The following is a 27,651-nucleotide window of genomic DNA, read 5'->3' on the forward strand; positions in this document are numbered from 1 at the left end:
TGGGTGTTGACCAGCCATCACAGTAAATATACCTTTGACTCAGGGATGTCTTTTGTGTTTTGGAGAGAAGCAGCCTGCTTTCAGAAATGAGTTTCATCTCAGGGTACCACAGAGTGGCATTCTTGAAGCACGGTGCAGATTTCGGGGAGGCCAGCCTCCACTTGTATAAAAATCCCGTTTCCTGGGCTAACTCTCATCACCTGCCTTGTTTCCTCAACAAAAGTCCAACCAGGTTGACAAAAAGGAAAGCTGATAAGATTTCAAGAGTAATATTTAATTGGGTGTTAGAAAAGGGGGACTGAGAGAGGTGAGCTCCTTCTATATTTCAGCAGTACTACATAATTGTTCCTTTCCTCAAAAACTGTAGAAATGCTTCAAAGACAAGACCTGGGCGGGGGGTGGCATGGTGAGAATGTAAATTGATACAGCCACTAGGGAGAACAGTATGGAGGTTCCTTAAAAAACTAAAAACAGAACTACCATATGGCCCAGCAATCCCACTACTGGGCATATACCCTGAGGAAACCATAATTCAAAAAGACACATGCACCCCAATGTTCATTGCAGCACTGATTACAGTAGCCAGGACACGGAAGCAACCTAAGTGTCCATCGACAGATGAATGGATAAAGATGTGGTACATATATACAATGGAATGTTACTCAGCGATAAAAAGGAAGGAAATTGTGCCATTTGCAGAGACGTGGATGGATCTAGAGACTGTCATATAGAGTGAAGAGAGTCAGAAAGAGAAAAACAAACATCGTATAATATCACTTATATTTGAAATCTAGAAAAATGATGCAGTTGAGCTTATTTGCAAAGCAGAAATAGAGACAAAGACGTAGAGAACAAACGTATGGATACCAAGGTGGCGGGGAGGTGGGATGAATTGGATACCAAGGTGGCGGGGAGGTGGGGTGAATTGGATACCAAGGTGGCGGGGAGGTGGGGTGAATTGGGAGACTGGGATTGACATATATACACTACTATACATAAGATAGATAACTAATGAGAACCTACTATATAGCACAGGGAACCCTACTCATTGCTCTGTGGTGACCTAAATGGGAAGGAAATCCAAAAAAGAGGGGATATATGTATATGTATAGCTGATTCACTTTGCTGTACAACAGAAACTAACACAACATTGTAAAGCAACTATACTCCAATACAAATTAATTTTTAAAAAAGACCTGGGGAAATTGAATGAAAAATACTCTTCACCGCAGTTTTTGCTCATTTTGGATTCTCCCACCCTCTGAGATGCGTGCGCGTACACACATACATACACACACACTTCAACTATTACTTACCAAGGACCTACTGTGTGCCAAGCATTGAGAATACCTGGGTGATCAGTTCAGCTCTGGTCTCTTCCTCATGGAGCTTGATGAGAGAAGACAGATAGGTAAAAAGACAATTATAGGAATTAGGGGAAGATAGAGGAAAGGGTACAAAACCCAGGTTGAGGGCAGTAGGGAAGGAAGATGCCTAGAAGCTAAATGTTTTCTAAACTGAGACTTAAGGATAAATACCTCAGCTAAAGGGCAAGGAGGCCTTCCAGCCCAGCACAGAGCCTATGCAAAGACCGTAGTCCTTTTCCCTGGGACTGTGGTAGCAAAGAGCTTCCTCTCTTCGATGCTCTGTCTCTGAGGATGTTAGGTTGGAGAACAGGGAGATTTCCACCAAAGCATCCCCAGACCCAGATGCTCAGTGAGAACCTAACTCTACTTTGCTGTCCGAGTGACTTCTGAACATGCAAGCTGGATAATGTCATGTTTCTGTTGAAAATTTTTCGCTTGCTCCCATTGGTCCCAGAATAAAATGTAACTCATCCACATGGTCTCCAGGGCCCTAGATGATCTGGGTTTCTCCAGACTCATCTTAGGTCACTCTCTTCCTTTTTAGCTACCCTCCAGCCACGTGGGATTCAGTTCTGCCGTTTTCCACCTCAGGGCCTTTGCATCAGCTCTTCCTTCTGCCTGGGATACTCTTTCTTGCTTGCTTTTTTATTTTTTTTACTTTTTTTTGTGGCCATGCTGCAAGGCTTGCAGATCTTAGTTCCCCGACCAGGGATCAAACCTCGGCCCACTGCAGTGGAAGCACAGGGTCCTAACCACTGGACCGCCAGGGCATTCCCCTGCCTGGAATACTCTTCACCTGGCTGTTCCAGCTCACCCTTATATGTCACCTGCATAGAATAGAGACGCCCTCCCTGACTGTCCTTTCTCAGTAGCTTCCACCTCTTACTCCCCATCACAGTGTCCTATTCTCTTCAAAGCACATATCACAATTTTTATTTGATTTGATAATTTTTTTTTGGCCTGTATTCTCTATGACAGTGGAAGTTCTGTGAGGACAGGGACTGTGTCTGTCTTAGTCACCATTGTATTCACCAATGTCTTGTAGGGTGCCTTGCATATAACAGTTGCTCAGTTAATAAAGTAAACCCGGGCTTCCCTGGTGGCGCAGTGGTTGAGAGTCCTCCTGCCGATGCAGGGTACATGGGTTCATGCCCTGGTCTGGGAAGATCCCACGTGCCGCGGAGCAGCTGGGCCCATGAGCCATGGCCACTGAGCCCGTGCGTCCCGAGCCTGTGCTCCACAACGGGAGAGGCCACAACAGTGAGAGGCCCGCGTACCGCAAAAAAAAAAAAAAAAAAAAAAAAAAAAAGTAAACCCTATGTCAAGGACTGTGACAGGTCTGAGATCTCACCGTAATTGTCAGCTCACACAGTAGCCGGCCACAGTCTCATAGATGTTATCAGAAGAGGAGGTGCTCCTGGGTCAGAGACAAAAGACTTTATTCCTCAGAGCAATGTAATATCCACAGTATCAACATATGTGCCAGTTCCAAGCCCCAGTCCCCACAGGGCAACACAAACAGAGCCAGGTGTTACCTACACAGGCAGTGGGTTACATGACAGGAGAGAAACTCTGAATTTACTGTCCTTGAGTCTCCAAATGGGCGGTGAGCCTGCTCATTCTTTTCTCCAGAGGGAGACATTATCTTTATTTATACTGGACAGTAACTAAACTTGCCCTTTGCTCTGGAGACAGACACTGTCTCTATCTCCCAAGGCTGTTCACTATACAGACAGCCTTTAAAAAAAGATAGTCCAGAGCTAAGGAGTCAGTGCCTCTGCTCATAAGACATTCAGGAACACAAGACACCCGTGGCAAATTGTCTCCTAACATCATGTGAAATTGCTTTTTGACCTGCAAAAGCAGCTACTTCATATGATTCAACCTAATGCTTTTTGAATGAAAGAAGGAACGGAGGATGAATAGATGAAACAAATCGATAGCTACTTAGATGCTTCTCAGCCCACCTTTATTCTGCCAACCTCAGGGAGTTGAGCCTGCAGTGATAATTGTTAGACACTAAAGACATTGGCTTGGGAATTCCCTGGCGGTCCAGTGGTTAGGACTCTGTGCTTTCACTGCTGAGGGCTCGGGTTCAGTCCCTGGTCAGGGAACTAAGATCCTCAAGCCATGCGATGCAGCCAGAAAAAAAAAAGAAAAAGAAAAAGGAGAAGAAGAAAATAAATTGGCTCGATACTGATTTTGAAAAAGCAGATACACTGATTGAGTTCTCCTAGTGCCGGAAACCAACCACACCTGGATTCCGGCAGAAGAGAGCTGAGAAGTGAAGCACTATAGAAAGAAAGCACTACGGAGTGGTTTGGTTTTTCAGTCCAGAGTGGGAATAAATGGGAAATTCGGTTTAAAGGAAAACCTCCCTTACCATTCACAGGTGACTCCATTAGGGATAATTAGACTTCCTAGTCTTTCATGCATATCACCAAGCCAATGTCCCCAGCTCCCCAAGGACTGTGTCATGTCATCTTTGGGGCATAGTGGCTTTTGATCATCTTAGTAATTTAGAACCTGAAAGTCTAAATGTGTTTATTTGAATGTAAGGCAAAATTAGGTTAATAATAATCATAATTTTAAAAGAGTATGACTCCTTCTGTGCAGACCCAAATCAACATGAAAAAGTTCCAAAATTATCCCTTTGAAGGCATTACTTGAGGGTACACATAGCAAGGTAAATCACGAAATAAGATGGCTATGCAGGTTAGAGCAAGGGTGAACTAATCGATTTTCATGAAAAATAAGATCTGCAAAAAGCTAGGCATAAAAGACCTTTTGTACCACCCCAAACCTGCTACTTAATGAATCCCCAAATCATGCCAAAATTGATCAGTCTTAACGTATTTAGACTTCTCTTTCTTTAACGCAGGGGATTTTTTTTACTCTGTAAATCTGAGATCAGGAGGCACCACTGTCATTTGGAGAATCACTCTCTATCCTTAAGGCTAAAAGCTGATATCCCACATCTCAGACCAAATCTCAGATTGACAGGATGATGTTGGGGCAGGGTGGGGCTTACAGTGTTTAAAAACTTGCCAGCATTCAGTCTTGGAAAATTGTAGTTTTTAAATCCAGACAAGTAGTTTCTTTTGAAAAAGCAAAAATTGCAGCAGTATTAGCCCCATATTCCTGCCTGGGCTAATCACACGGAGAGCAGTGGTTACATCCATGCATTGTTCAAGTTGCCCTGGTCCCCACCCATCCCTGTTCTCCTCCTTCGCTCACTTCTCCCTACCGGTCCTCTGTAGGCACCTGAGGTTACTACCACTGCTCCTGAAAAACAGGGGATGGCTGACTATTAAATTGCTTCACCAGCAGGCAGAGAAAAAAGTGATTGTTCAATTTCTCTCTTTTTCAGATTCAGTGCAGGACTGTCCACGTAACTGCCATGGGAATGGCGAGTGTGTGTCCGGGCTGTGTCACTGCTTTCCAGGATTTCTAGGAGTAGACTGTGCTAAAGGTATTTACCACCACTTCCCTGCTATGACTGGAAAATAGAAAATAGGCTTCTCAAAAAGGGGTGGGAGAAGCGGCACCAATGTAGCCTCCCCAGCAAATTCCACTGGGATATCTCGTAAACCCGTGCACGCTACACGTCCTAATGCTTTGGCAAAGAGTAGACTCCGATGTGTGACAACTGGCCAGTATACCTGTGAGAGCAGGGCAGGTATCCTTGCCATTGAGGTGTGCTGAGAAGAAAGACTTGCTAAAAATGAGATGGTTAGATTTCCTGTAAAAGCAGAAGTGAATTACCATCGCTCGTTTCTTATAATCATTAACGTCCATGAAATGGAAGATTAAGCATCTCAGGGTTAGTAAATTTCATTCATTCTGGCCAGCTATGCTCTTAATCTGGGGAGTGCTATTTATCTTGGCTGAATTGGTTTTAAATTGTATTATTAATTTATCTACACTGCCTTGCACAGGATGATGGGGGCCCTGGGATTCTTGGGGGGAAAGTATTATAAGAAAGAAAATGACTCTCACAAGAACAGAGGACTTAGGGCTGCCTACCTAGCTAGCAAGAGACCTTGAGCCTGACCTTCAAGCAGTGCGATCACAGGCGAGTGCAGCGGAGAGCAGAGTTTCTCACACTTTTTAGACATGTGCACACACACACACACAAGTATACATTCTAGATAAATACAACCGTAAAATTAAAATGAGACGTTCACAAACAACACTTCATGTTTCTTTTCTATTCTGTACCGTTTCACTTTTTATCAATGAAATACACTGACTATGCTGATTCCCCACCCGCCAGTGAGTCTGAAAAACAGTGATGGAGAGGTTCCAGGCCCTTGCTCAGGAGTCAGGCATTCCTGGGTTCCAATCCCAAGCTCAGCCGTTCAGGATCTCTGTGATCCTGAACAAGTGATCTGACATTTCTGAATCTCCGTTTCCTCCTCTGGGAAAGTGGGGAATTCCTTCCTAAATTCATCCTGAGGATGGAATGCAAGAACACACCCCAAGCTCTTAGCGGAACACACTGTGAGCCCTCGGAGGGTTTAGTCTTACCATCTTTTATTTACATAGGTCATAGTATATTTACTTATACATTCATATAATATTTTCATCCTTTTATGTGCTCCTCATTAAAAGACCATCCTACCTTGACGTTCTGAGAGCGAGGCAGTCATTAGTCAAGCCGCTCTGGAAAAGCTAAATCACAATGGCTTGGGGAAATCGTATTTCAGATACTCACAGTATTTCAAAGATTTGCGATGCCCATCCTTCTGAATGCTGACTGATCAGTGACTAGGACTCTTTTAAGTGCCTGAAGTTCTGGATTTGGTTGCGCGTGTGTGAGACTCATTCCTAGATGACACCACCTATGGATACATTCATAAAGGTTTGGTAAAACCTGTCAGACGCAAAAGGAGAAGAGAGCACGAAGCCACCGGACCGTTCTCTTGGCTGCCTTGCACCTTGGCACGCTCTGCCCGGGGCACGTGGACACATGCCCAAGCAGACACTGGAGCCTGGTGTTCCTCGCAGCCAGCCCTTTGCTCCGGTTCTGAAGGGCTCTGATGAGGCAGATAGATGACACCCTGCCGCACGGTTGTCATGTACTTTTCAGAACGAAGGCTTTCAAGGAGGGAAAACCTCAGTAGCATTCGAATGGCTTTCCTCGCGTAATCTAATTTCCTAGGAGTGAAGGCCTTAATGAGAGGAAGGACAGAATAGTCCTTTTATCTGTGGCTGCAAATGGGCTGAACCCTCAGCTGCAGGGCCTGTGAGCTGTAAATGTATATTAACACTGACACACATCAATGTATTATTAATCCCCAAAAACGTGTGTGCTCTGACTGCACATCCAGGGATCAGCCTTTCAGCCCTGAGTACCCCGGCCATTTAAGAACTCTTCACTCTCGATCCATTTGCAGATGAGCGTCCACTCTGCATTATGGATCTGTAATGGGGTGTGCATTTAGCTGCTTAAAAGGCCTCTCGGTGTGCGTTTTGCATTTACCACCTGTACTGTGGCCAGGCGCGCGCTCTGAGCGTGCATTAGCCGTGGTATATAATTGATCCTCACGAAACAAATATCGAGTGGCTGTTAAGAGTAGTTCCTCCTGCACACTCAGAAGCTGTTCCTGAAATCGGCCTCTGAACCTGTATATTTTAATTCAGCTGTTGATGCCTACAGTGGACAAAATTGAAGCGTTTAGAGATTAAAATTGCTTTCTCCTTGTTTCCCCATCTATTCTTGGCAAAGTTGGCTTAAGAATGTCAGGAGTAAGCTTCTACCGCTTTGCCCTAAAGATGTTGCTTCCTTAGTATTTTTGAAATTTAAGCTACTTCATTAATAATGATGGTGTTTGGAAACACTCTAAACCCTTGTTTCACACACTTTGCTCTTTCATGTACCACCTTTATGTTTGTTGCCAAATTCGTGGGCCATCAGAATTTTTATTTCCTTCCCATATTTCTTTGAGTCTGCCCATTAGGTTTACACAGATGAATTTATTTTAAAAGGACTCAGGTCAAAATGAAAAGTTAAAAAAGAGAAAATTGGAATCCATTGCAATAAATAGGAAACGTTAGTGCCGCCTTTAAATCTACTGAGAAAGGAATATTTCCCTTTTTTTAAAATTTTATTGAAGTATAATTGATTTACAATGTTGTGTTGGTTTCTGGTGTACAGCAAAGTGATTCAGTTTTATTTTTTTTTTCATATTCTTTGCCATTATGGTTTATCAGAGGATACTGAATATAATTCTCTGTGCTATACAGTAGGACCTTGTTGTTTATCCATCCTATATATACTAGTTTGCATCTGCTAATCCCAAACTCCCAATCCATCCCTTCCCCACCTCCCCCTCTGCCTTGGCAACCACAAGTCTGATCTCTGTCTGTGAGTCTGTTTCTGTTTTGTAGATATGTCCATTTGTGTCATATTTTAGATTCATATAAGTGATATCATGTGGTATTTGTCTTTCTCTTTCTGACTTACTTCGCTTGGTATGTTAATCTCTGGGTCCATCCATGTTGCTGCAAATCGCATTATTTCATTCTTTTTTGTGGCGGAGTCATATTCCATTGTGTGTATATATATACACCACATCTTCTTTATCCATTCGTCTGTTGATGGACATTTAGATTTTTTCCGTGTCTCAGCTATTGTAAATAGTGTGCTATGAACATAGAGTGCATGTATCTTTTTGAATTACAGTTCTGTCCAGATATATGCCCAGGAGAGGGATTGCTAGCTCATATGACAACTCTGTTTTTAGTTTTTTGAGGAACCTCCATACTGTTCTCCATAGTGGCTGCACCATTTACATTCCCACCAACAGTGTAGGAGGGTTCCCTTTTCTCCACACCCTCTCCAGCATTTGCTATCTGTAGACTTTTTAATGACGGCTGTTCTGACTGGTGTGAGGTGATACCTCACTGGAGTTTTGATTTGCGTTCCAGAAAGGAATCTTTGCGCTGCCCTGAGCAATCAATCCCAGTCAGCTTCTCACACATTCATTTCACGTCAAGAATCCCCACATTGGGTCCTACTCTATATATAGCACATGTGAAGCAGCCTGGCTCCTAGATAAATTCAAGCCTTGAGCATCTCATCTCCTAAGTATGGGCTCCTGAAAATAACAAAATTCACTACCTACACCTGTGTGATATAGCGAGCACCCAGTAAAAATAGGCACACAGATTGAACTCTACCAGCTTCAGATGGGTAAACCTAATGATTAGCTCCTCGTTTACTTGTGGTCGGTTAAGCCTCCTTTTCGGGTAGTTTTAATAACAATTAATAGTTATTACTATTATATATATATAGTATAATACATACTATCTTATCTGTTCTCATATCAACATATCATATGTTGATATGTATCTGTATCTCATATTTCATATCAACAATGTGAGATAAATCCTATTTTAACCACCCCCCCCAATATTTTAAGCTTTTTATATTAAAAGCATTTTTGTCTTGCAGTCAAGTTGCAAAAATGCACATAGAGTTCCCAGAGTTCACTCAGCTTCCCCTAATGTCAACATTTTAAATTATCAAAGTTCAGTTAGTGAAACCAGGAAATTAACATTGATCGATGCTATTGACTAATTCACAGACTTGTTTCCAATTTTGTCCTTTTTTTTTTTCTGGTCCAGATCCCACATTGTGTTTAGTTGTCATGTCTCCTTAGTCCCCTCCAATCTGCGAGGGCTCCTCTCTCTTTTCTTGTCTTTCATGACCTTGACCGTCTTGAAGAGTACTGGTCAGGTATTTTTTAGCTTGTCCCTGGATGCGGGTTTGTCTGATGTTTACTCGTGATTAGATGGAGGTTATGCATTTTTCACAAGATGCTGTGCCCTCTTCAGTGAATCCTATCAAAGATGCATTTCTGATCTTTAACAAGAAAAAGATTCAAATGGGGTTGTGTGTGTGAGGGTATGTGTGGTTGCGGGTGTGAGCATGTGTGTACCTTCCCCTCACCCCTCACGCATAAGGCAGAGATGCTTGGGTGGCCGTATCCTGTTGGTCCAGCACAGTCTGTCAGTGACTATGACACATTGCTACTCACAAACAACTTTTGAGCCCAGGAAGCTCACAGGTGTTAGCAGGGAGTGACCTGGAGCAGCCAGGGTGAGGTAATCGAGCTAGCAAGTGCAGAGAGGAGAGAGCTGGTCCCGAGGCCCCTGCTACCCTGAACAGTGCATGCCATCTCCCGGCCGTGGCCCACAATCATGTCCCTTCTTTCTTGATAAAAGCCCTTAGGAGGTCCCGAGCCCAGGTCCACCCGCATCACAAACTCGCATTCCCCTTTGTTCCTGCACTGCCAGCTGTGCCCAGGATGCCTCAGGTCTGCCAGTTTCTGCTACTGTAGGCAGCCGGCATACTCAGGCCCTCCTGCCAGAGGGAGAATTCGCCACATTCCCATCACATCCGAGCGGCCGGGTGTATGTCCGAGTGACAGAAACGCGGATTTACTCTCCTGACCTCATGCTGCACCTCCCGTGCCCTCAGATGTGCGGTGCAGACAACAGCTCCTTGTCTCCTGATAAACCTGACAGTCTGCATCAGGCATCTGACGACATCCCCACAGTGAACGGAGGAAGCAGTCGGCATGAATTTGCAGGGCATTCATTCCTCAGCCCCCACCAAACCGGGGGCTCCGAGGGGCTCAGATGTCAAAGTGGAACTGACCCTCACCCCAGAAGAATGTATGAGGGTTCTAACACCTTGTTCCAAATCAGTCAAGGGGACCAAACTTATTCGTGCGTCCAGCAAACGCTTATCATATGCCTGCACTAAGCACCAGAAATACAATGATGGGCAAGAATGCCAGGGCCTGCCTTCTGCGAGCTTCCGGTCTGACAGATGCACGTGATAAGTAAGTGGGAAATGGAAGCCTAAGTCCAAAATGCTGGGTTGTGGGCTCTGAATGCTATTATAGATGTTATTAAGGAGACGATAAGGAAGTTCATGAAGCAACGAAGTGTGGATCTATGAAAATAGTCAATTAGTATCGGGGAATGTGAAGAAAATTCCATGGGGGGAGAGTCTAGTGAAGGAGCTACACTGAATAGTGTCTTCTAGCGTAGAATTTCATTAATTGCTTAATGCAATAAACAATCTGTTCAGATTCAGAGCTTGAGGAAAGATGGCATTTCTTTCCCAATAACTCGTGCCATTTTCCATCAGGTGCCTCTCTTGTCCAGCTAGAACCGTGCTTATGATTCAGTTATTGTTTAGTTTATGTTTTTTTCTGTTATTACTAATCCCCTTGCATGACTTTCTCATTACTATACTTCTATGCTGTTTGTTGTGGGCTAGATGCTTTTTAACTCTGATTCCTTTTTCTTTCATTGACTTTTATTGAAAGGTCTCTCAATGACTTAAGATGCTTCCTTGGGTCGCGTGTAAAGCAGTTTTGCCTTTCGGAAGACATCCAAGGCTTCTGATGATCTTGTTTTGACACTGGCTTCTCAGATGGCATATTTGGTGCCGAGCTTAAGGCCCCCACCTGCAGTAGAAACTTAACACACCAGAGCCTTCCTTGTTCGGTAATGCGTGTTTAATAGCGATTAGAAACGACAGCGCCCGCTGCAGATCAGCCGTCAGGGGAGGCCCAGAAATGCCACGACCACGGGAACATGAAGTCTCCTTTCTGGGGGTTGGTCTCCGCTCCTACCCAGTTTGTGTGGCGCCTTGAAAAGACAGAATGGGGATCTTGCCAGTTCTCTCCCATTACCTGGCAAACGTACCCACTACTCAGTCCTTCTCGGCCAAGTGCTGGCACAAAAGTCAAATCATCATCGTCGTCGTCATCGTTGCTGACATGTATTGAGAGTTTACTATGAGCCAGCCACTGCACTGAGCAACTGCATAATTATCTCATTGAGTCATTACTTGTCCTATTTTATAGATGACTGTGATCCCCTGTTACAGAGGAGGAAAATGAAACACAGAGAGGTTAAGTAACATGCTCAAAGTCACTCAGCTCATAAGCGGTATTGCTAGGATTCAAACCAAGCAATCTGGCCTGCCCTCTTAACGCTAGGCCAGCCATGAGATGGATTCACCTCAGAAGATGTGAGGTGTAGGGAAGACGTGCTTTGCAAGTTTCTGTGGCAGTTTCACACTAGGATTAGGGTTTGAACCCCAGAAACCTTAAGGAGAGGAAACTAGGGTTTACTAGGTAGAGAGTGGCAAAGCAGGCATTTGAAACAAAGTCTGTCTGACATCGGAGCCTGTTGCTCTGAGCCACTGTCCTCCCGGCCCCAAGCTGGGACATCCTATCACCTCCCTCATCTTATCATTTGCCAACTCCTATTTCATCGACCTTCAACCCCTTGTTCTCCTGTCCTCACAGCCACTGCCCTGTTCACTTGGCCACCAGCTCCCCCTGATGGCATTTCTCCTACTCATCACCTGTGGCGTTCTCCCAGAGCTCTTAGGAGCTGACACTGCTCTCCCCCAACACCTTCAGTGGCTCCCAGTTGCCTCCCACAGTGGTTATCAATCTTTGGTTTAAAGACATTTATCTGGGGAGATTGTTATAAATGCATACTCCCAGGCTCTTCCCCCATGCCAGCCGGTTCTGAAGCAGTAGGACTGGCACGTGCACATTTTTAATGATCCTCCAGCAGGGCCCTGATGCTGGTGGTCAGGGGCCATAGGCTGAGAATAAATAACACATTTCTTAGAATGAGGTTCAGGGTCTTCCATGATCTGAGCTCCTTTGGCACCATCTCCCCCTAAGTCCCATACACCATAGATTCCAGCTACTTGTCCCTCATATACACCACGGGCCTGCTTCTTCCTCTCTACTCATGCCACTTTCTTGGCTGGAATGTTCTCATCCTTCCCAAACTTTCCTATCTGCTGCTGATCCTTGAGGACCAAACTCCCAGGTCACCACCTCCCTGATGCGCCCACAGAGAGAACCCTGCAGTCACACAGGACTTGGCGACACCTTGGCAGTGGCCCTTCATCCTGTGCCATGTTCTAGCTGGGGGGTGACATCGGTTTCTCCCACTGGATCACAAGCTTCCAGCCGTTTTCTTTGTATCTCCCTGCACCTAGTTTGGCACCCAGGAGATAGTAAGTGCTCTCTAAATGTCTAGGGGCTTGAATTTAGGGGTCAGAGATCGTACAGATGAAAACATTGCTGGGAAATGTACAAGACAAAGTGAATGCTAGAAAACAAGATTCAAATTGGTTGGATTAATCACACAGGGATAAATCCGCCAACACCGAGACACAGATTTCAATGAAGGAAGGGAGAGAGCAAGTGAGGGAGGGGAAATGGAGGAATGAAGAAAGGGAGGAAGGAGCAACAGTTTACAGAAAAGAAATACCATTTGTTCTGCACTTTACCTGCATCCTCTCAGAAGGACAAAGCTATGAAGAATGGAAGCTGCAGAGTGTGAATTGGCTGGGTTTGAATCCATGCTCCTCTAGTTAACTGTTCCCATTTTAGAAAATTACTTAACCTCTCTGGGCCTTTGTTGTCTCATCCATAAAATGGGGGCAGTAGCAGTACCACCTGATGGATTGCCGTGAGGACTAAAAAGTGAATGCGTGTGAAGCGTGTAGAACCATGCTCGGCATGTATTAAATGCTCCACAAACATTAGCCAGCATTAATCTTCACAAGCCTTTGAAATCATTGTTGTTATCCCTATTTAACAGGAGAAACAGAGACTTAGAGAAAATAGGCTACTTGCCGAAGGTCACACTGCAGGCTAGATTTTGAGGCCGTGTCTGTCTGACTCTGAGGCTTATGGCCCTAACTTGGTTTTCCTAACTTGGCAGGAAGATCCCCTAAAAGGGGGGCAGTGACCATTCACTCTCAAAGCCCTCACAGACAGCGCAGCCACCTGACTCTCCTGGCCGGCTCCACTGCCCGCCCCCCACCCCACCGCTTTCCCGTCTCCCCATCAGTTCCTCCCCTTAGTGGACGTCTGCGCTCAGGAGAGAGACGGCAAGCCCCTTCATCCCCACCAGAAGTGCAGGGGTCCTCCCCACCACCCGAGAAATGCTTTCCTCAGAGCATCCTTTGCAAAGAAGCCACTTTCCCCTTTCACAGCTGGCCTCACCTCTCTCAGTGAAAGATGATCAGATCCCACCTGTCCTTCCTGGAACCACCTAGGATGTTCCTTCAGACCCTCCATCTTTCACACCTGTCTTCCTCTGCCACCCCAGCTGCTCCCCGCAATCTCCTGTAATGCAGACAGGCCAGGGGCCATGGCTGCTGCCCACAGGAGCCATTCCACGATCCATTGCAGTTCGAGGCTGAATCCCACCTCTCCTTCGTCCCACCCTTGACCTGAGAAAACGTGCAGGAATTCCTTGGCAGCAAGAACCCAGGAGGTGGGGTTTGAAGCCAAGCCCTTGGTTCGTGCTTTGCAGAAAGTGTCTCCACACTTGGCGAAGGCACCTGTGATAAAACGGTCGAAGAACCTCTGCACATATTCAGCACAAAGTGCATGCCGGGCCCTGTGCAAAGGGTTTAACCAGAGTGATCTTGTGTCATCCTCACATCCTGCATCATTATCATCCCCATTTCACAGCTAAGGAAACTGAGGCCCAGAGAAGTTAAGGTACTAGCCCAGGTATGGCTTTAGAACCCTATGTATCAGAATCCCCTGTTAACTCACAGCTTGCTGGCTTCTCCCCACCCGCCCCCCAAAGTTTCTGATTCAGTAGGTCTGGGGTGCTAGCATCAGCCCGGAGAGCTTGTTAGATATCCAAACCCTCAGGCCCCACACCAGACCCTCTGGATCAGAATCTCACTCTCACGGCATCCCCAAATGACTTACGCGCGCATCCAAGTCTGAGTCTGGATGATGTTGCCCTTGGACTCTGCTCATGTGGCCCAGAGAGATCTGAACGGCAGCAGCATTACCACTTTTATCTTCCTTCCCCCCAGCTTGCCAAGCAGGTGTGGAGGATGCCTGCCTCCCCAGTTTGGAAGCTGCAGTGCCCTTTATGTGGTGCCCTCATGTGAGTCCATGCGTCTAGAACGTGGCCACTCCCGCTGTTTCCCAGGCTTGTTGCATCACCAAACATACATCACTTGGCAGGACCTACCTCAGTCAACCCTCCCCCAAGTCAAATCGCTTCTGAGACTAAAAACTTCTTGTTACCCTTTTAAACTACTAGATGCGTTGCGGAACAGTCTTACAAAGCAGAGTGCCTAACCCCGGAGAAACTTGCTGTAGGTGTGATGCGTACAGAGGTGGGGAAGTACTCCGGTTTTAGAAAAAAACTTCCGTATTGGGAAAAAAAAAAACCAGTCTTTAGAGAGGTCAGCTGGGATGGGTGCTGGGAAAGAGAGTGTTTCCCCCCCTTGTCTCTTTATGATGTGATGATTTGGAACAATTTTCTCCTAATAAAAATAATGATAATAAAATCAAATCTATACATTTCTTATTATGTGCCAGGCATTGTACATGCACTTCACAGACAGTACTTCATTTCATCCTCTTAAAAACACCATGGGTTTTTCATCCGGAATTTTTGTCCCATTTTAAAGATAAAGAAATTGAGGTGAAAAATTGTGTCCATAGTTACACAGCTGGTAAAAACGAAGGGATATTCGGGCTAACTCATAAGCCTACACTGCCTGGTATTGTTCTACCTGCTGGGGAGACGGCAGTGAATAAACAGACCTTCATGTCTTGGGGGAGCTCCCACTCTTGTGGATAACGAGACACCAATAATTTGCAAGCTGGTCTCAATGCTTAAAGCATAATAAGAATGAAAAGCTGCTTCAATCTGGACTTGAGCTGCAAAAAGCTTACTGTGTACCCTGAAAATTTCAAATATTCATTATATAATTAATGCTGTTCAGTCACACACACACACACACACTTAAACTTTTTTAAGAACAGCTTAAGCACTTATCGATTGAGAACTTTTATAACTCTCAAAATGGAGGCATCCTCATATCTCTACAGGTATTTTAAATGAGTTGAATTAATCATAGGCTTAAAAGTCTCTTGCGATCTTCGTTAACTTCCCTGGGTTTAATTAAAACATCTGTGCACTTTTAATTTATCGATTCATCCAACTCATATGTCATGTTTTTAACACACCCCAGTATGCTCTGCATCATTTTTAACCCGATTTCCACTTAACTAAAGCAATTAAATTCACCCCGGATTAATTAAAGCATCCATACTTTCGTGCTTAAGTCAGCCCGTGCTTCTTTCCCCACATGGCTCCTGAATGTCAGAGATCTGACGCACCTGATGAGTTTTTCGTCCTTGTGGAAATTCTTCCCTGAATCACTTCCTGGCTTATTAATATGCCATCTGACAGAACGGGAATGAGGAAGTGGGTGCACCTGAACTTTGGCCCTCTGAGCCAGAGACTGTGCCGCCGTCTGTCAGAAGCTTCCTTCGCTTTCCTCTCTTCACGGGGGGCCTGCTGGATCTTGCCCCCCTCCCCCGAGACCAACTAGAGTGTCTGAGTGGTCCAGGCAGGGAGGTGGGGGGTAGCTGTTCTGCTCAGAGCCAATCATCGTGAACAGAATGCCTGGTGATCTTTGCATTTATACTTTCGTCATTGCTCCTTAGTTCTGCTTTCCAACCTCCTCACTCTTCCTACAAAAAACAGCCCTTTCTTGTCCTGACCATTGAATAGGGAGGGAAAACTGAGGCACCAGCGTCGACAGGCTTCACCGTTGGGCATGGGATGCCAGACAGGTCTTCAGATAGGGACAAGTGATCCCCCTAGAAACTAGTTTGGATTTCTGCCCCTACCCACCGTGACAGAGCCCGTTTCCCCTCAGCCCTGGCAGTGTTGAGGGTTATCGGTCTTTTAGATTTGTTTTGTTGTTTTTTTTGTTTAATTTTTTAATTGAAGTACAGTTGATTTACAGTGTTGTGTTAATTGCCGTTGTACAGCAAAGTGATTCAGTTGTACATATATATACATTCTTAATTTATATTCTTTTCCATTATGGTTTATCATAGGATATTGAGTATAGTTCTCTGTGCTATACAGTAGGACCTTGTTTATCCATTCTATATATAAAAGCCTATAGATCTTTTTAAATCTAAGTCAAGGATTATTTCTCATTTTTTTTATCTATACTTATTTAATGGCTAATGAAGCTGAGAATCTTTGCATGCTCTTATTGGCAGTGTAAAATTATATTTATATGTCCTTTGCCCAGGTTTTCGTTTGTCTGTTTTTATTGATTTGTAAGAGCTCTTCGTGTATTTCATATATCAAACATTATTCTGTGAAATATGTTAGAAAATATTTTTTCCCAATGTTGCTCATCCCTCAGTTTTGTTTAGGGTGTTTCTTTATCATGTAGAAGATTTAAATTTTAAGTGATCAAATCTGATCTTCTTGGTTTCTGGAATTGATGTCTTTTTTATACATCCCACTCTCAAGAAAATAAAATTAGTCTTCAATATCTTTTCTAATACTGTTGTAGTTTATTTTTCTATTTGGATCTTTAATCTGTATCGGATTTATTTCTGAGTATAGTGCGCAGTAGAGGTCAAACGTTATCGTCTGCCAGATACGGTGTCTAACGCCGCACCGTAAGATGTTACGGTAAAACCCAAATGAACTTTCAGGCCAACCCCATAGATTGTCAATTGCAAGGATCGAGTAAGAAGCAAAACTTGCCTTTCCTGAGTTTGGCTCAGCAGCAAGCTACGTCCACAGTCTCGAAAGACAATGGGACACCAGTTTTGGTTTCGAGGACACTGAACTTGGTTTGCCTCACCTCTGTGATCCAAATATTATATGCTCAATTGCTTCAGGAGACTTAAGGCATCTTTGTTTCTCTGTCCCTTTTCCCCACCACCTAACCCAACTACTAGCACATATTTGCTTCTTCATAAGTGTTCATTGACTAACTGGGATGTGAGGCAACCAATTGTTAGTACGATTTTGACACTTTACCCAGAGTACTAGGTTCAAGTATTCTCAAGTCTCTTTTCCAGAAGGGTTTTCAATCAGATTTCAAAGCATTTTTAAAAGACATATTATTTGTTTTTTGTTTTTTAATTTTATTGAAGTATAGTTGAGTTACGATGTGTTAATTTCTGCTGTACAGCAAAGTGATTCAGTTATACATGTATATATTCTTTTTCATACTCTTTTCCATTATGGTTTATCAGAGGATACTGAATATAGTTCCCTGTGCTATACAGTAGGACCTTGTTGTTTATCCATTCTATATATAATAGTTTGCATCTGCTAATCCCAAACTCCCAGTTCGTCCCTCCTCCACTCCCCTCCCCTTTGGCAACCACAAGTCTGTTCTCTGTGTCTGTGAGTCTGTTTCTGATTTGTAAATAAGTTCATTTGTGTCATGTTTTAGATTCCACATATAGGAGATATCATATGGTATTTGTCTTTCTCTGTGTGACTTCGCTTAGTATGATAATCTCTAGGTCCGTCCATGTTGCTGCAAATGGCATTATCTCCTTCTTTCTATGGCTGAGTAGTATTCCATTGTATATATGTACCACATCTTCTTCATCCATTCATCAGTTGATGGTCATTTAGGTGGTTTCCATGTCTTGGCTATTGTAAATAGTTGCTGCTATGAACACTGGGGTGCGTGTATCTTTTCGAATTATAGTTGTGTCTGGATATATGCCCAGAAGTGGGATTGCAGAATCATATGGCAACCCTATTTTTAAAAAGACATACATTGTTCGAAAGTCCCTCCGCGTATCTAGCCCAGCCCACAAATGACTTGTCAAGTTGCAGGCATTTTTCCCTCTGTCTGTCTGGCTGGCTGGCTGGGCCTCCTCAACCCCCTCTACCTTCTCTCCAGGTAGTGTCTGTACTGTAAGCTCCAAGTAGGTGGGACCCCTTTAACTTAAAGCAGCAGACACGGGTGGCTTGTCCTATTACTTCCCACTGAGTAAATAACACTGATAATTCATTTCATCCCTTACAGAGAACTTTGGGGGGAGAAAAAAAAAAAGCTCCAGCTTGATCATTAAAATGAGCTTTGCACCATTTAGGTGAATCTAAATGGTGTCATTTCTTTTTGTCATCAGCCTGTTAACTTGTCAGTCTTTAGTGGCGGTGGTCTATTTTTCTTCTGCGCAAGTCTTAGAGCTTCCATTTACTAGTTTTAGTAAAACAGGTATAGTGACTTTGTGTAAACATTTTAATTAAGTTTAAATAGGAAGTTGAATGTACGATGCTGTGCTCCTGGAAAGCCTTAGGAACAGGGGAGAGAGACGAGGACATCAAACTTTCCACATGTGATTCCAGAACCATCTTCCTCCCACAACCGGAGAAGACTAGGGGAAGAAAAAGATGATGTCTTTCTGTTAGTATTATTTGATGCTTTTCTGGTGGTGGTGGTGTGTGTGTGCCTTTGAGACCTACTGCATTTTTAATTTTATTAACCCTTGAAGTCAGTCTGGAGATTCAGTTTGGAATTTCATAAGGGAACATCCGTTAATTACAAACCAGGTGTCAGCTACTGTTTTGAGTCCTCAGGCATTTTAGCACACTTACCATCAACTCTGAGAGAGAATTTTTTTGATGGGGAAAGTGGGTCTCAGAGAAGTACAGTGATCTTGTCAAAATCCCAAGGCTGGTAAGTGATGGGTCTGGATTTGAACCCAGGTCATTCTGGCATCGAAACCCTTATTCTTTCCACCTGTGTTCCATATCACTTCCAGGCAGGTGCAGTCAGAATTGTTTGTCCTATAACCTGTCATAAAAAAAAAATCTTGTAGATTTAGTGATAGTAAAACTATAAGAAAAGTTATTAATGCAGGAGGTCCCCACCTCACGCAGCCTCTCACATGAGAACCAAGCTGAGCCTTACATACTGTGATGCTCTGGGTTGAGTTGTGTCTGAGGATGAGTCAGTTACCCTGAGGGAAGGAGTTCTCCGTGCAGGTCAGCCCAGTGACCACTGGAAGGCGCTCATCTGACACTTGCCCTCTGTCCCATGGTAAATGGGTTACGAGAGAGCGTCGTTCTTCTTTAACCTGCCTTCTGCTTTTGTTATGTGACATCAGCAGAACCTGTCAAGCGCCCTGCTTTCTGGAGAACATCACAGTGTTTTTCATTTTCTACCACCCTCCTGGTGAGCATACAGCAAACATATTGAAGGAAGGCTGCATTTAGAATGTGGAGAACTCCCTGACCTGACTATTCTCTACCTTTTTTTTCCCTGAGTAATTTAAGTAGGTCATATTTTAAATTTGACTTCCCAGGCACCTGGTTTTAAATAAAATCCATTCTTACCTTCTAGACAATCCAATTTTTTTTCACCACTTGGAGTCTATGCAGAAGAAAAACAGTTACAGTATGAATAAAGTAAATAATCCCAACTGTGTTTTATCAATTAATAAAGACAATAATTGTTTCCTCTTTACGTTCTACCCTCTTCCACCTTTTGGGTGGAAGGAAAGTGCAATGGGAGCCCATTGGTGGTGATTTGATGTAACTTTCTCTGCCATCCAGGACAAGTTCAATATATATATAACCCTCATGTCAGAAACAGCCCTTGCAGCTCTTATCACTAGGCATGGGTAGCCACGCTTCTTACTGTTTTCCTGTTTGAGTGTGCAAGGGAAGAAGTGTGGTAAGAAATGATGCTGATTCTACTCTTCCCACCAGGAGATATCCCACAAGTGTTACCTAGATCAGAAACGGCAAGTGAGTTTTCTCTTGCCACCTCCACCTGCTCCCAAGTCCCAGCCAGGGCGCTACATTGAAGGTTTTTAGGCTCTTCCTAGGCTCAGGAGGACAAGATGCCATGATCTGCCCCTGCAGAGGTGCAGGAAGGGAGAACAGTAGCTCATGTGCACTCATTTGCCCTCCCTGACCTAAAGCTTAGCATGAGTGTTATGGGGCACTGACATGGAACCAATTTACTTTGTCCTGGAAGCCCTCTCAGTACTTTGAGAAAGCCCATCGTTTCTCATACTTGTTGATATTTGCACGGTCTCTAATCTGAATCTTGGGCACCCTGGTTCAAAACTCTTTCGTCTACCCTCTCTCAGACAATCAGCATGGGTCGCAGCTCTACAGATCTCTCTGCTCAAGTCTCTTGGAAATAGAAGGCATGCTCCCTACATTTAGAAAGAGTTTATCTAAATTTACCATGTAGCTTTGATGTTCTCTCTTTTGATCTCATCCTTCTTCTCTGGTAGATTCATAAGGATAAGAATTCTACTGGAAATGGTTGTTTGTACAACTATTCTAAAATAGAACATGGGGGTGGGGATAGCCCCTCGATCATATGTCAGCTGTTGAGATGTTTTTGTTTCATGTCAGTTTCCAGTTAGGGTCAATTACAGTCAACACACACTTCACGAGAAAAAGGCATTGTATGTACGACATGAGGTCCACCCTAGAAATTGTTCTTTCCACACCTTTCATAAATGGCTATTTTGTGCTTGCCCACACGCCCACCACTTGGGAGTCCCTGAATGTCAGGAACATAACAGACATACTTACTCAATCAAGCCAACATTGATGAATGCAACACTGGAAGGAAATCAACAGTGATAAACATAGTCTTGTCCTTGAGTAGCTTACTGTATCTTGGGGAAATTAGACACGGAAGGAGAATTAATTACTATAAAAACTAAATAGGACATGACCACAAAAGGGGCACGGTAAGGTGGATGGGGCCTTTACTAAGGAACGATCTAATTAGGTATGTAATCGCGTCAGGGGATGGGGAGACCATTCTAAGTCTTCTACAGGTACATGTGTGCCAGTTGCAGGCACACATGTACCTGTAGAATTCTTGGAGCCTGTGCATTCCAAATCACAGGTAACCCAGGAATTGTTAAAACACCCCTGTCGGTCATTTCTGAAGGTCCCTGAATGCCAGTTCCGTAGCCTGGAGCCATGCCCTCATTTTAGGCTCGTGGTGGAAGCCAGGTTGGAAATTCAGGTTCTTTACAAACTGATCCTGAAGTGAAAAGTCCAAGGTCTGAAGGTGACCACTAAAATCTCACTCTTGATGACCTCCAAATGGGCAGCATTGGCACGGTTGAGGCCAAACTGGTAAGAACTGTTGGCAATTCATACCAGACCATCCCCAGATAGTCAGCCTTCTTCCTATCAACAGAGGCAAGAGGGTCCCTGCTGACATGATCTGCCAGAGATTTCATGTCTTCAACCTGCCCTCCCCTTCCTTATTTTTTTTTTTTTTTTTTTTTTTTTTGCGGTACGCGGGCCTCTCACTGTTGTGGCCTCTCCCGTTGCGGGGCACAGGCTCCGGACGCGCAGGCTCAGCGGCCATGGCTCACGGGCCCAGCCGCTCCGCCGGCATGCGGGATCTTCCCGGACCAGGGCACAAACCCGTGTCCCCTGCATCGGCAGGTGGACTCCCAACCACTGCGCCACCAGGGAAGCCCTCCCCTTCCTTTTTAATGAACATAAACATCAGGAGTAGGAGTTGACTAATCTGAGGGTAAAATATTCAGCAAAATGGGTTCTGATCCACATTACTGACAGCAGCAACACGCACGTCCATGCAGCTTAGTCAAAGGCACAGCTTAGAGTCCAGGCAACCTGGTTTCCAGTGGGGCCCCCCACTCGTGACCTTTGTGATTTCCAGCAAAGTAATTTCACCAATCTGAGCCTCAGCTATAAAATGGGAGCGTGATTCTAGCCTCCCACCTCGTTGGTTGATCATGATGATTCAGCAGTAAATTGCGCGTGAAGGATCCTATGCCGGGCCCAGCATATAATAAGCGTTCAGTTGGTGGTAACTGCTGTTATTAGTAGCATTTTTCAAATTAATTTTTATTGGCGTATAGTTGATTTCCAATATTGTGTTAGCTTCTGCTGTACAGCAAAGTGAATCAGTTATACATGTGCATATATCCACTCTTTTTTAGATTCTTTTCCCATACAGGTCATTACAGAGTATTGAGGAGAGTTCCCTGTGCTATGCAGTAGGTTCTTATTAGTTGTTATTAGTAGCATTTTTGTTGTGGTGGTCATGGTTTATCTGAAGATGGCTCTGCACCTCCGTGGCCCAAGTCCCCAGCCAAGAGCACTGCAAGCAAAGCCGAGAGGCCCGGCAGGCTCAGCCTCCTTAGACAGACACAGCCCTTCGGGCGCTGTCCCCAGCCCCATCCTCTGTGACCCGGTGCTCTGTCTTTGCTCTTTGCAGCCGCCTGCCCCGTCCTGTGCAGCGGGAATGGACAGTACTCTAAAGGGACATGCCAGTGCTACAGCGGCTGGAAAGGCGCGGAGTGCGATGTGCCCTTGAATCAGTGCATCGATCCTTCCTGCGGGGGCCACGGCTCCTGCATCGACGGCAACTGTGTCTGCTCTGCCGGCTTCAAAGGCAAGCACTGCGAGGAAGGTAAGCGCCAAGGGGTGGGCTGGGCAGCCATGGGGGCGGGAGGCGTTTGCAGGCCTGGACCTTTGCTAGTGAGCCCAGTCCTGGCTCCGTGTTTTGCAAAGGAAGTTTCAACATTTTGCACTTCAAACCCCTCGGCTTTGATGGACTTCTTAAGCTGTAGAACTTAAGAGAGAAGGCTTGCCCAGCTGACTCTGGAAGACATGTTTTGTTTTCCCCTTCTTTATGTTAATTAGCTCCTTCTCTTTTTCTCCTTTGTTTTTTGTCTTCTGTCTCCCTCTGCTTCTCCTCCCCTTCCTGCTCTTTCTTTTCCTTTTCCTTCCTTCCCCTTCCCCATCTTCCTCTTTTTTTCTGCTTTATTTAAAATCCTCTGAATTGGGAATTATGGTATCCAGAAGAAAAGACACAAGAATCCTTAATCCTCCTCCCTTCCCCAAAGCTGTTTTCTTTTTTTTTGTTTTTCCTTAAAGCTGTCCCTCGTAATCTCAGAGCCACATATGTCTGTGTAAATCTTTCTGCAAAAATTAATATCAATAGAAGGCAGTCAGGCTTGAAAGACTATAGGTACCTGTGTCGTTTAGAGACACCATGTAGGGCAAATGATCCTGGTTACCTACAGTCACAGAGACTTAGAGGAGAGTGGGCGTGCGGCGAGAGGGCTGGGATTTGATGAGTCCTGAAGAGCTTACTGTAGCGTGCTTTGAAGTGGTCGCTAGCACACATGGGCAAACCAAGCCTGATCAGAAGCTGGGGGCGGGGGGGGGGGGTGGTGGTTTGGGGGAGGAAGTACAGGAATACAGGGAAAGAGCACCTCTCCGGAGGTGTTCAGAAACCAGCTCTAACTAGTCCTAGTTACTCTGGTTAGTGCTCCTGGAAGTCATTTGGTAGCAAGGTGTTGGGACCTGTAAGGCACTGGAACTCGGCCAGGCTGCCTGTCAGCCTTCCCCGTCTGTATTTGCCCTTCCAGAGTATGGTTTTAGTCGCCCACCTATTGCTTTTCCCCTTATAAAGAATCAACCACAGTTAGTAGGAAGGTAAAAACCTAGGTTCTCTCCATCTCTCGCCTGCTCCCCTCCCTTTGAATTGGCTCCGTCATTACAGCCCTCACTGCAAAGTAGTGACAGTGGCTTTCCCTTAGATACCCACATGGAAGCTCCCTTTGTGACTTCTCCCATTGCATAGTTTTTAGAACTATTTCCACAAAGACTCAGCTTCTGTGACATTATTCTTCTAAGATTTTCCAATACATCACTGCTAGTGCCCTTAATGGGGCCCAGAAGTGTGACCCCACCCCCAGATCCTCATTTGCTCAACTCTCTCTCTATTTTTCCTCTGTAATAAAAGGTAGGGGCTTCCCTGGTGGCGCAGTGGTTGAGAGTCCGCCTGCCGATGCAGGGGACACAGGTTCGTGCCCCGGTCCAGGAAGATCCCACATGCCACGAGCGGCTGCGCCCGTGAGCCATGGCCGCTGAGCCTGCGCGTCCAGAGCCTGTGCTCTGCAACGGGAGAGGCCACAACAGTGAGAGGCCCGCGTACCGCAAAAAAAATAAATAAAAATAATAAATAAATAAATAAAAGGTAGCCTCCCTCCCTCCCTCCATCTGCATCATAAAACCAAATTGGGAGCTTGGATGGAGGAAGTGCTGATTTAATAACCCTGTTTGAAAGGTTAAAGTTCTTAAAGATAAATGGACTGCCGGAGGCAAAGCTGCATTGGCTGAAGACATGGGAGAGGCCAACCATATGACAAGCAAGGTTAACACGACCTTTTGCATGTACCTCATTTGGCAAGAGGATAGTGATAGAGCAATGGTGTTGCCCATCTTAGAATTTTTTCTGTCCAGTCAAGATTGTGCATATCTGTATGAGTGGGATTTCAAGTACTCTCTCAACTTTCTCACTCTCCCACCTGGTCTCATTTAAATGTTCAGAATGAATTAAGCATCCAACAAAACAAGGAAGCCACGTGGATCATTATGAAAGGATGAAATCGCCTCTATTGATTTCTGCTACCCCAAAAGAATGAACCGAGATGATGCATATGCTGTTTTCAAAATAGGAAATGGAATCAGAAAGCCTGGATCAGCCCTTTTTCTTCCATTTAGCTTTTTTCTTTCTGATATTCATCATAGTCATAACGTTCAGTTTACCTGAAATGGCCATGGCAACGAAATCAATAGTTGTCATCCTCCATTTCTGCTGCATAAACATTGTTGTACTATTAGCAAATTTGCACAAGAAAATGAAAGGACAGATTCGTGAGGTTTCACTCGATGATGTCTGGGGGAGTGGGAAGGTGAGACGAGAGAAGAATTGACATATTAGTTTAAGTCAGCCATGTTTTCATGTCAGTTTCATGGTTGAGTCATTTTTCAATGACATTTAACTTCATAACTGTAATTCATGGTTCTTCAGGGGGTTATAGTACATACTGTTTGTAAAACTCCTTGACCTCCTTTTTTATCCTTAGGGACAAAAATTGCATTCACAACCCTTTTTTGTCAAACCTACAGAGGGCCCAAGACTAAATGAGTTCTAATGATTTCAGCTGCCAGAGGGCTGGTGGTATAAGGCACATGGTACTTAGCTGGTAAAGACCACTGTCCCCCTTTTAAGTATAACACTGTTTCTATTTATAAAGCTTTGTAAAATGCCATCCTCCCTCCCGCCTGCGGAACACTGAGGAGGTGGCCACGAGACCATCATATGAAACTGGAACCAAATTTAAAATTCATAGTGAAACTACTCCCCTTAAAGTCTGACTTTAGTTATTCCATCAGCTGCTATGATTATATAGCACAAAGGGCATGTTTACTGGTTTCACTGACCTGAGAAAGGGTTATCTCATATTTCTAGATACAACAAATGGTTCTTTTGACGACATTCCACTCCAGGGCTAATAAATCTCGGTGGATTTTCCTCCTTCCTTCATACTGTAATTCAGGCTAGAGAAGCGAAAGCTAATTTATCTGGAAGAAAAGTGTCATTTTTTTCCTTTTTTTTTTTTGGTATATTACTTTTTATTTCATCCTTTTCGAAAAAGATCATATGATAGTTTTTTTCAGTTTTTTGAGAACTCCTAGCTATTGGCACCTCCCCAAACATTTTAAGTGACTAATTATAGATGGAGAGTGATTTTTGAGGCACATCGCACATGAGGTATTTTTGTGTAGATTTTGATTTTGCTGTGTTTGAAATGGGGACAGAGTGAAAAACTAGAACTTTGGGATTTTCTTTTATGAGAAGAATATGGACAAGATTGATTCTGAATGAATGAGTTCATGTTTTGCAGATTCCAAATTGCACAGCATTCTTCCCAAAAGCAAGACGTTGTTAGCCCCCTTTTCTCTTTCTTGTCAGTCCTTCACACTGGAAATTTGTCTCATTAACAACAAATGCTTATGGCAAAGTGTGCCGTTTATCCTCACAGCAATTACGTATTGAGCACCTACTGTATTCCCTTGACTGTGAGAGGCATGAGATGTTAAAGACATTGCACAGCCTCTTTGTGAATGTCTTCCATGTGTTTGAATCTTTCAGTTCATTTACATCGGATGTGCTCCACCCTCCTGAATGGAGCAAATTTGAAAATATCAGAAAGGGTTCATGTCATCAGGAGTAATAGTCCCCAAGACAATGAGTTCAACATTAAAGTGATTGTAACCAGAGAAAATGACATCGTCATAAATGTCTCCAACTAATAATAAGTCACTGAAATGTACCTTTTTGAGAGTATTCCTGATTAAAAACAAAAACAAAAACAATGGCAGCTTTTGCTTCCCCATGGCTCAAATAGTTTTGAACTGATTTCCGTAAATAACGTCTTCCTGAGAAGGTCCAAGTGGGATCCTGAAAAAACATCTCTTAACGCTGAAAATTCTTATTTCTGCCTCAAGCTGTGCCCCCAGTTGATGGCAGAAGCAAAGGCTTTAATCTAGGCCAACAGACCTGATTTCCAAGCTGTTAAAGTGAGCGAAGTTTGTGTCTTAGTCAAATAAGATGACAAGACCCCGCCCCCCACCATTGCTCTGATCCATAAGGCACCATCTGAGACTCACGTAAGACCCCTGTTCACCACTCAGACCCCACGGTGTGCAGTGCCCTCTGTGCAAATGCCACTGCATCATTTTCTAGGAATACCTAAGGACGCTGGTCTTCCTCTAAAAAGCCCTATTTGTCCATCCTCAGGCTGGATGGATGTCCAAAGTTTGGGGTCACATTCTCATACAAAAAGTCCTGTCCTGAGAACTGGCCTTTGCAGCTCACTGCTCTCCTCACTTTGAGTGGATTCCAGAGTAATAAACTTCAAGTCACTACTGGATGTATAGCCACTCTGATTACTAAGAGGGCCAAGCAATCAGACCATGAAACTGGCAAGAACAGCAGTGACTGGAATCTGACCGTTAATTCGCCTGATTAACAGTCTGGAGGGAGGTCAGTGCCACAGCCAGAGACTCACCCATCCATTTTACTAAGATTGTGTGTAGGAAGGTTACCCCTTTGGGATCACTTCCACACCCAACTTCACCTCTTCTTTCCTGCACATTTACTAACTTCCAGTAGATGTGTGCTCAGAGAATGAAAACTAATTTTAGACTTAGCCTAAGTGAAACTTAATTAGGAAAGTGACTCACGCATGAGTGTCACTGGTTTTCTTTTTCATCTTTTGGTACCTTCTGTAGTCAAGTGTTAGTGAAGTTAGACTGAGCCTCTCTACTTTTCTCTCCAAAAGTGAGAGATGATCGGGTTTGGTATTACACGTAGAGACATCACCAGCATTCATGGCCCAGTCTCAGAAGCCCTGATGTGGTTCAATAAGATGCTAATGCTTCTAAGTACAAGGTTCTCAAGGTTGGATGATACGTCTCTATATTTGGTTCCTCCTGATTCTGCTTGAGAAATCCCCCTTTTTCCTTTACATTCTCTTCAAGTTTGAGATTTGGTGTTTTAACAAATAAAAAGTCTTTAATTCTTTATGGG

The 27,651-nt window shown here is 44.3% G+C and overlaps 1 protein-coding gene across 1 annotated transcript in view; it reads left to right on the top strand.

The window, feature by feature from the left end:
• Positions 1-27,651, top strand: part of TENM2 (teneurin transmembrane protein 2) — a gene marked incomplete at its 5' end in the record, with an annotated part of 411,764 nt that overhangs the window by 222,919 nt on the left and 161,194 nt on the right. Inside the window, 2 exons of the mRNA XM_079918659.1 lie at positions 4,738-4,839; positions 22,480-22,674. Of these exons, the coding sequence (XP_079774785.1) occupies positions 4,738-4,839; positions 22,480-22,674 (297 nt within the window). The remainder of the gene's footprint in view (positions 1-4,737; positions 4,840-22,479; positions 22,675-27,651) is intronic.

Source organism: Stenella coeruleoalba, assembly GCF_951394435.1.
Source record: "Stenella coeruleoalba genome assembly, chromosome: 3".
NCBI lineage: Eukaryota > Metazoa > Chordata > Mammalia > Artiodactyla > Delphinidae > Stenella > Stenella coeruleoalba.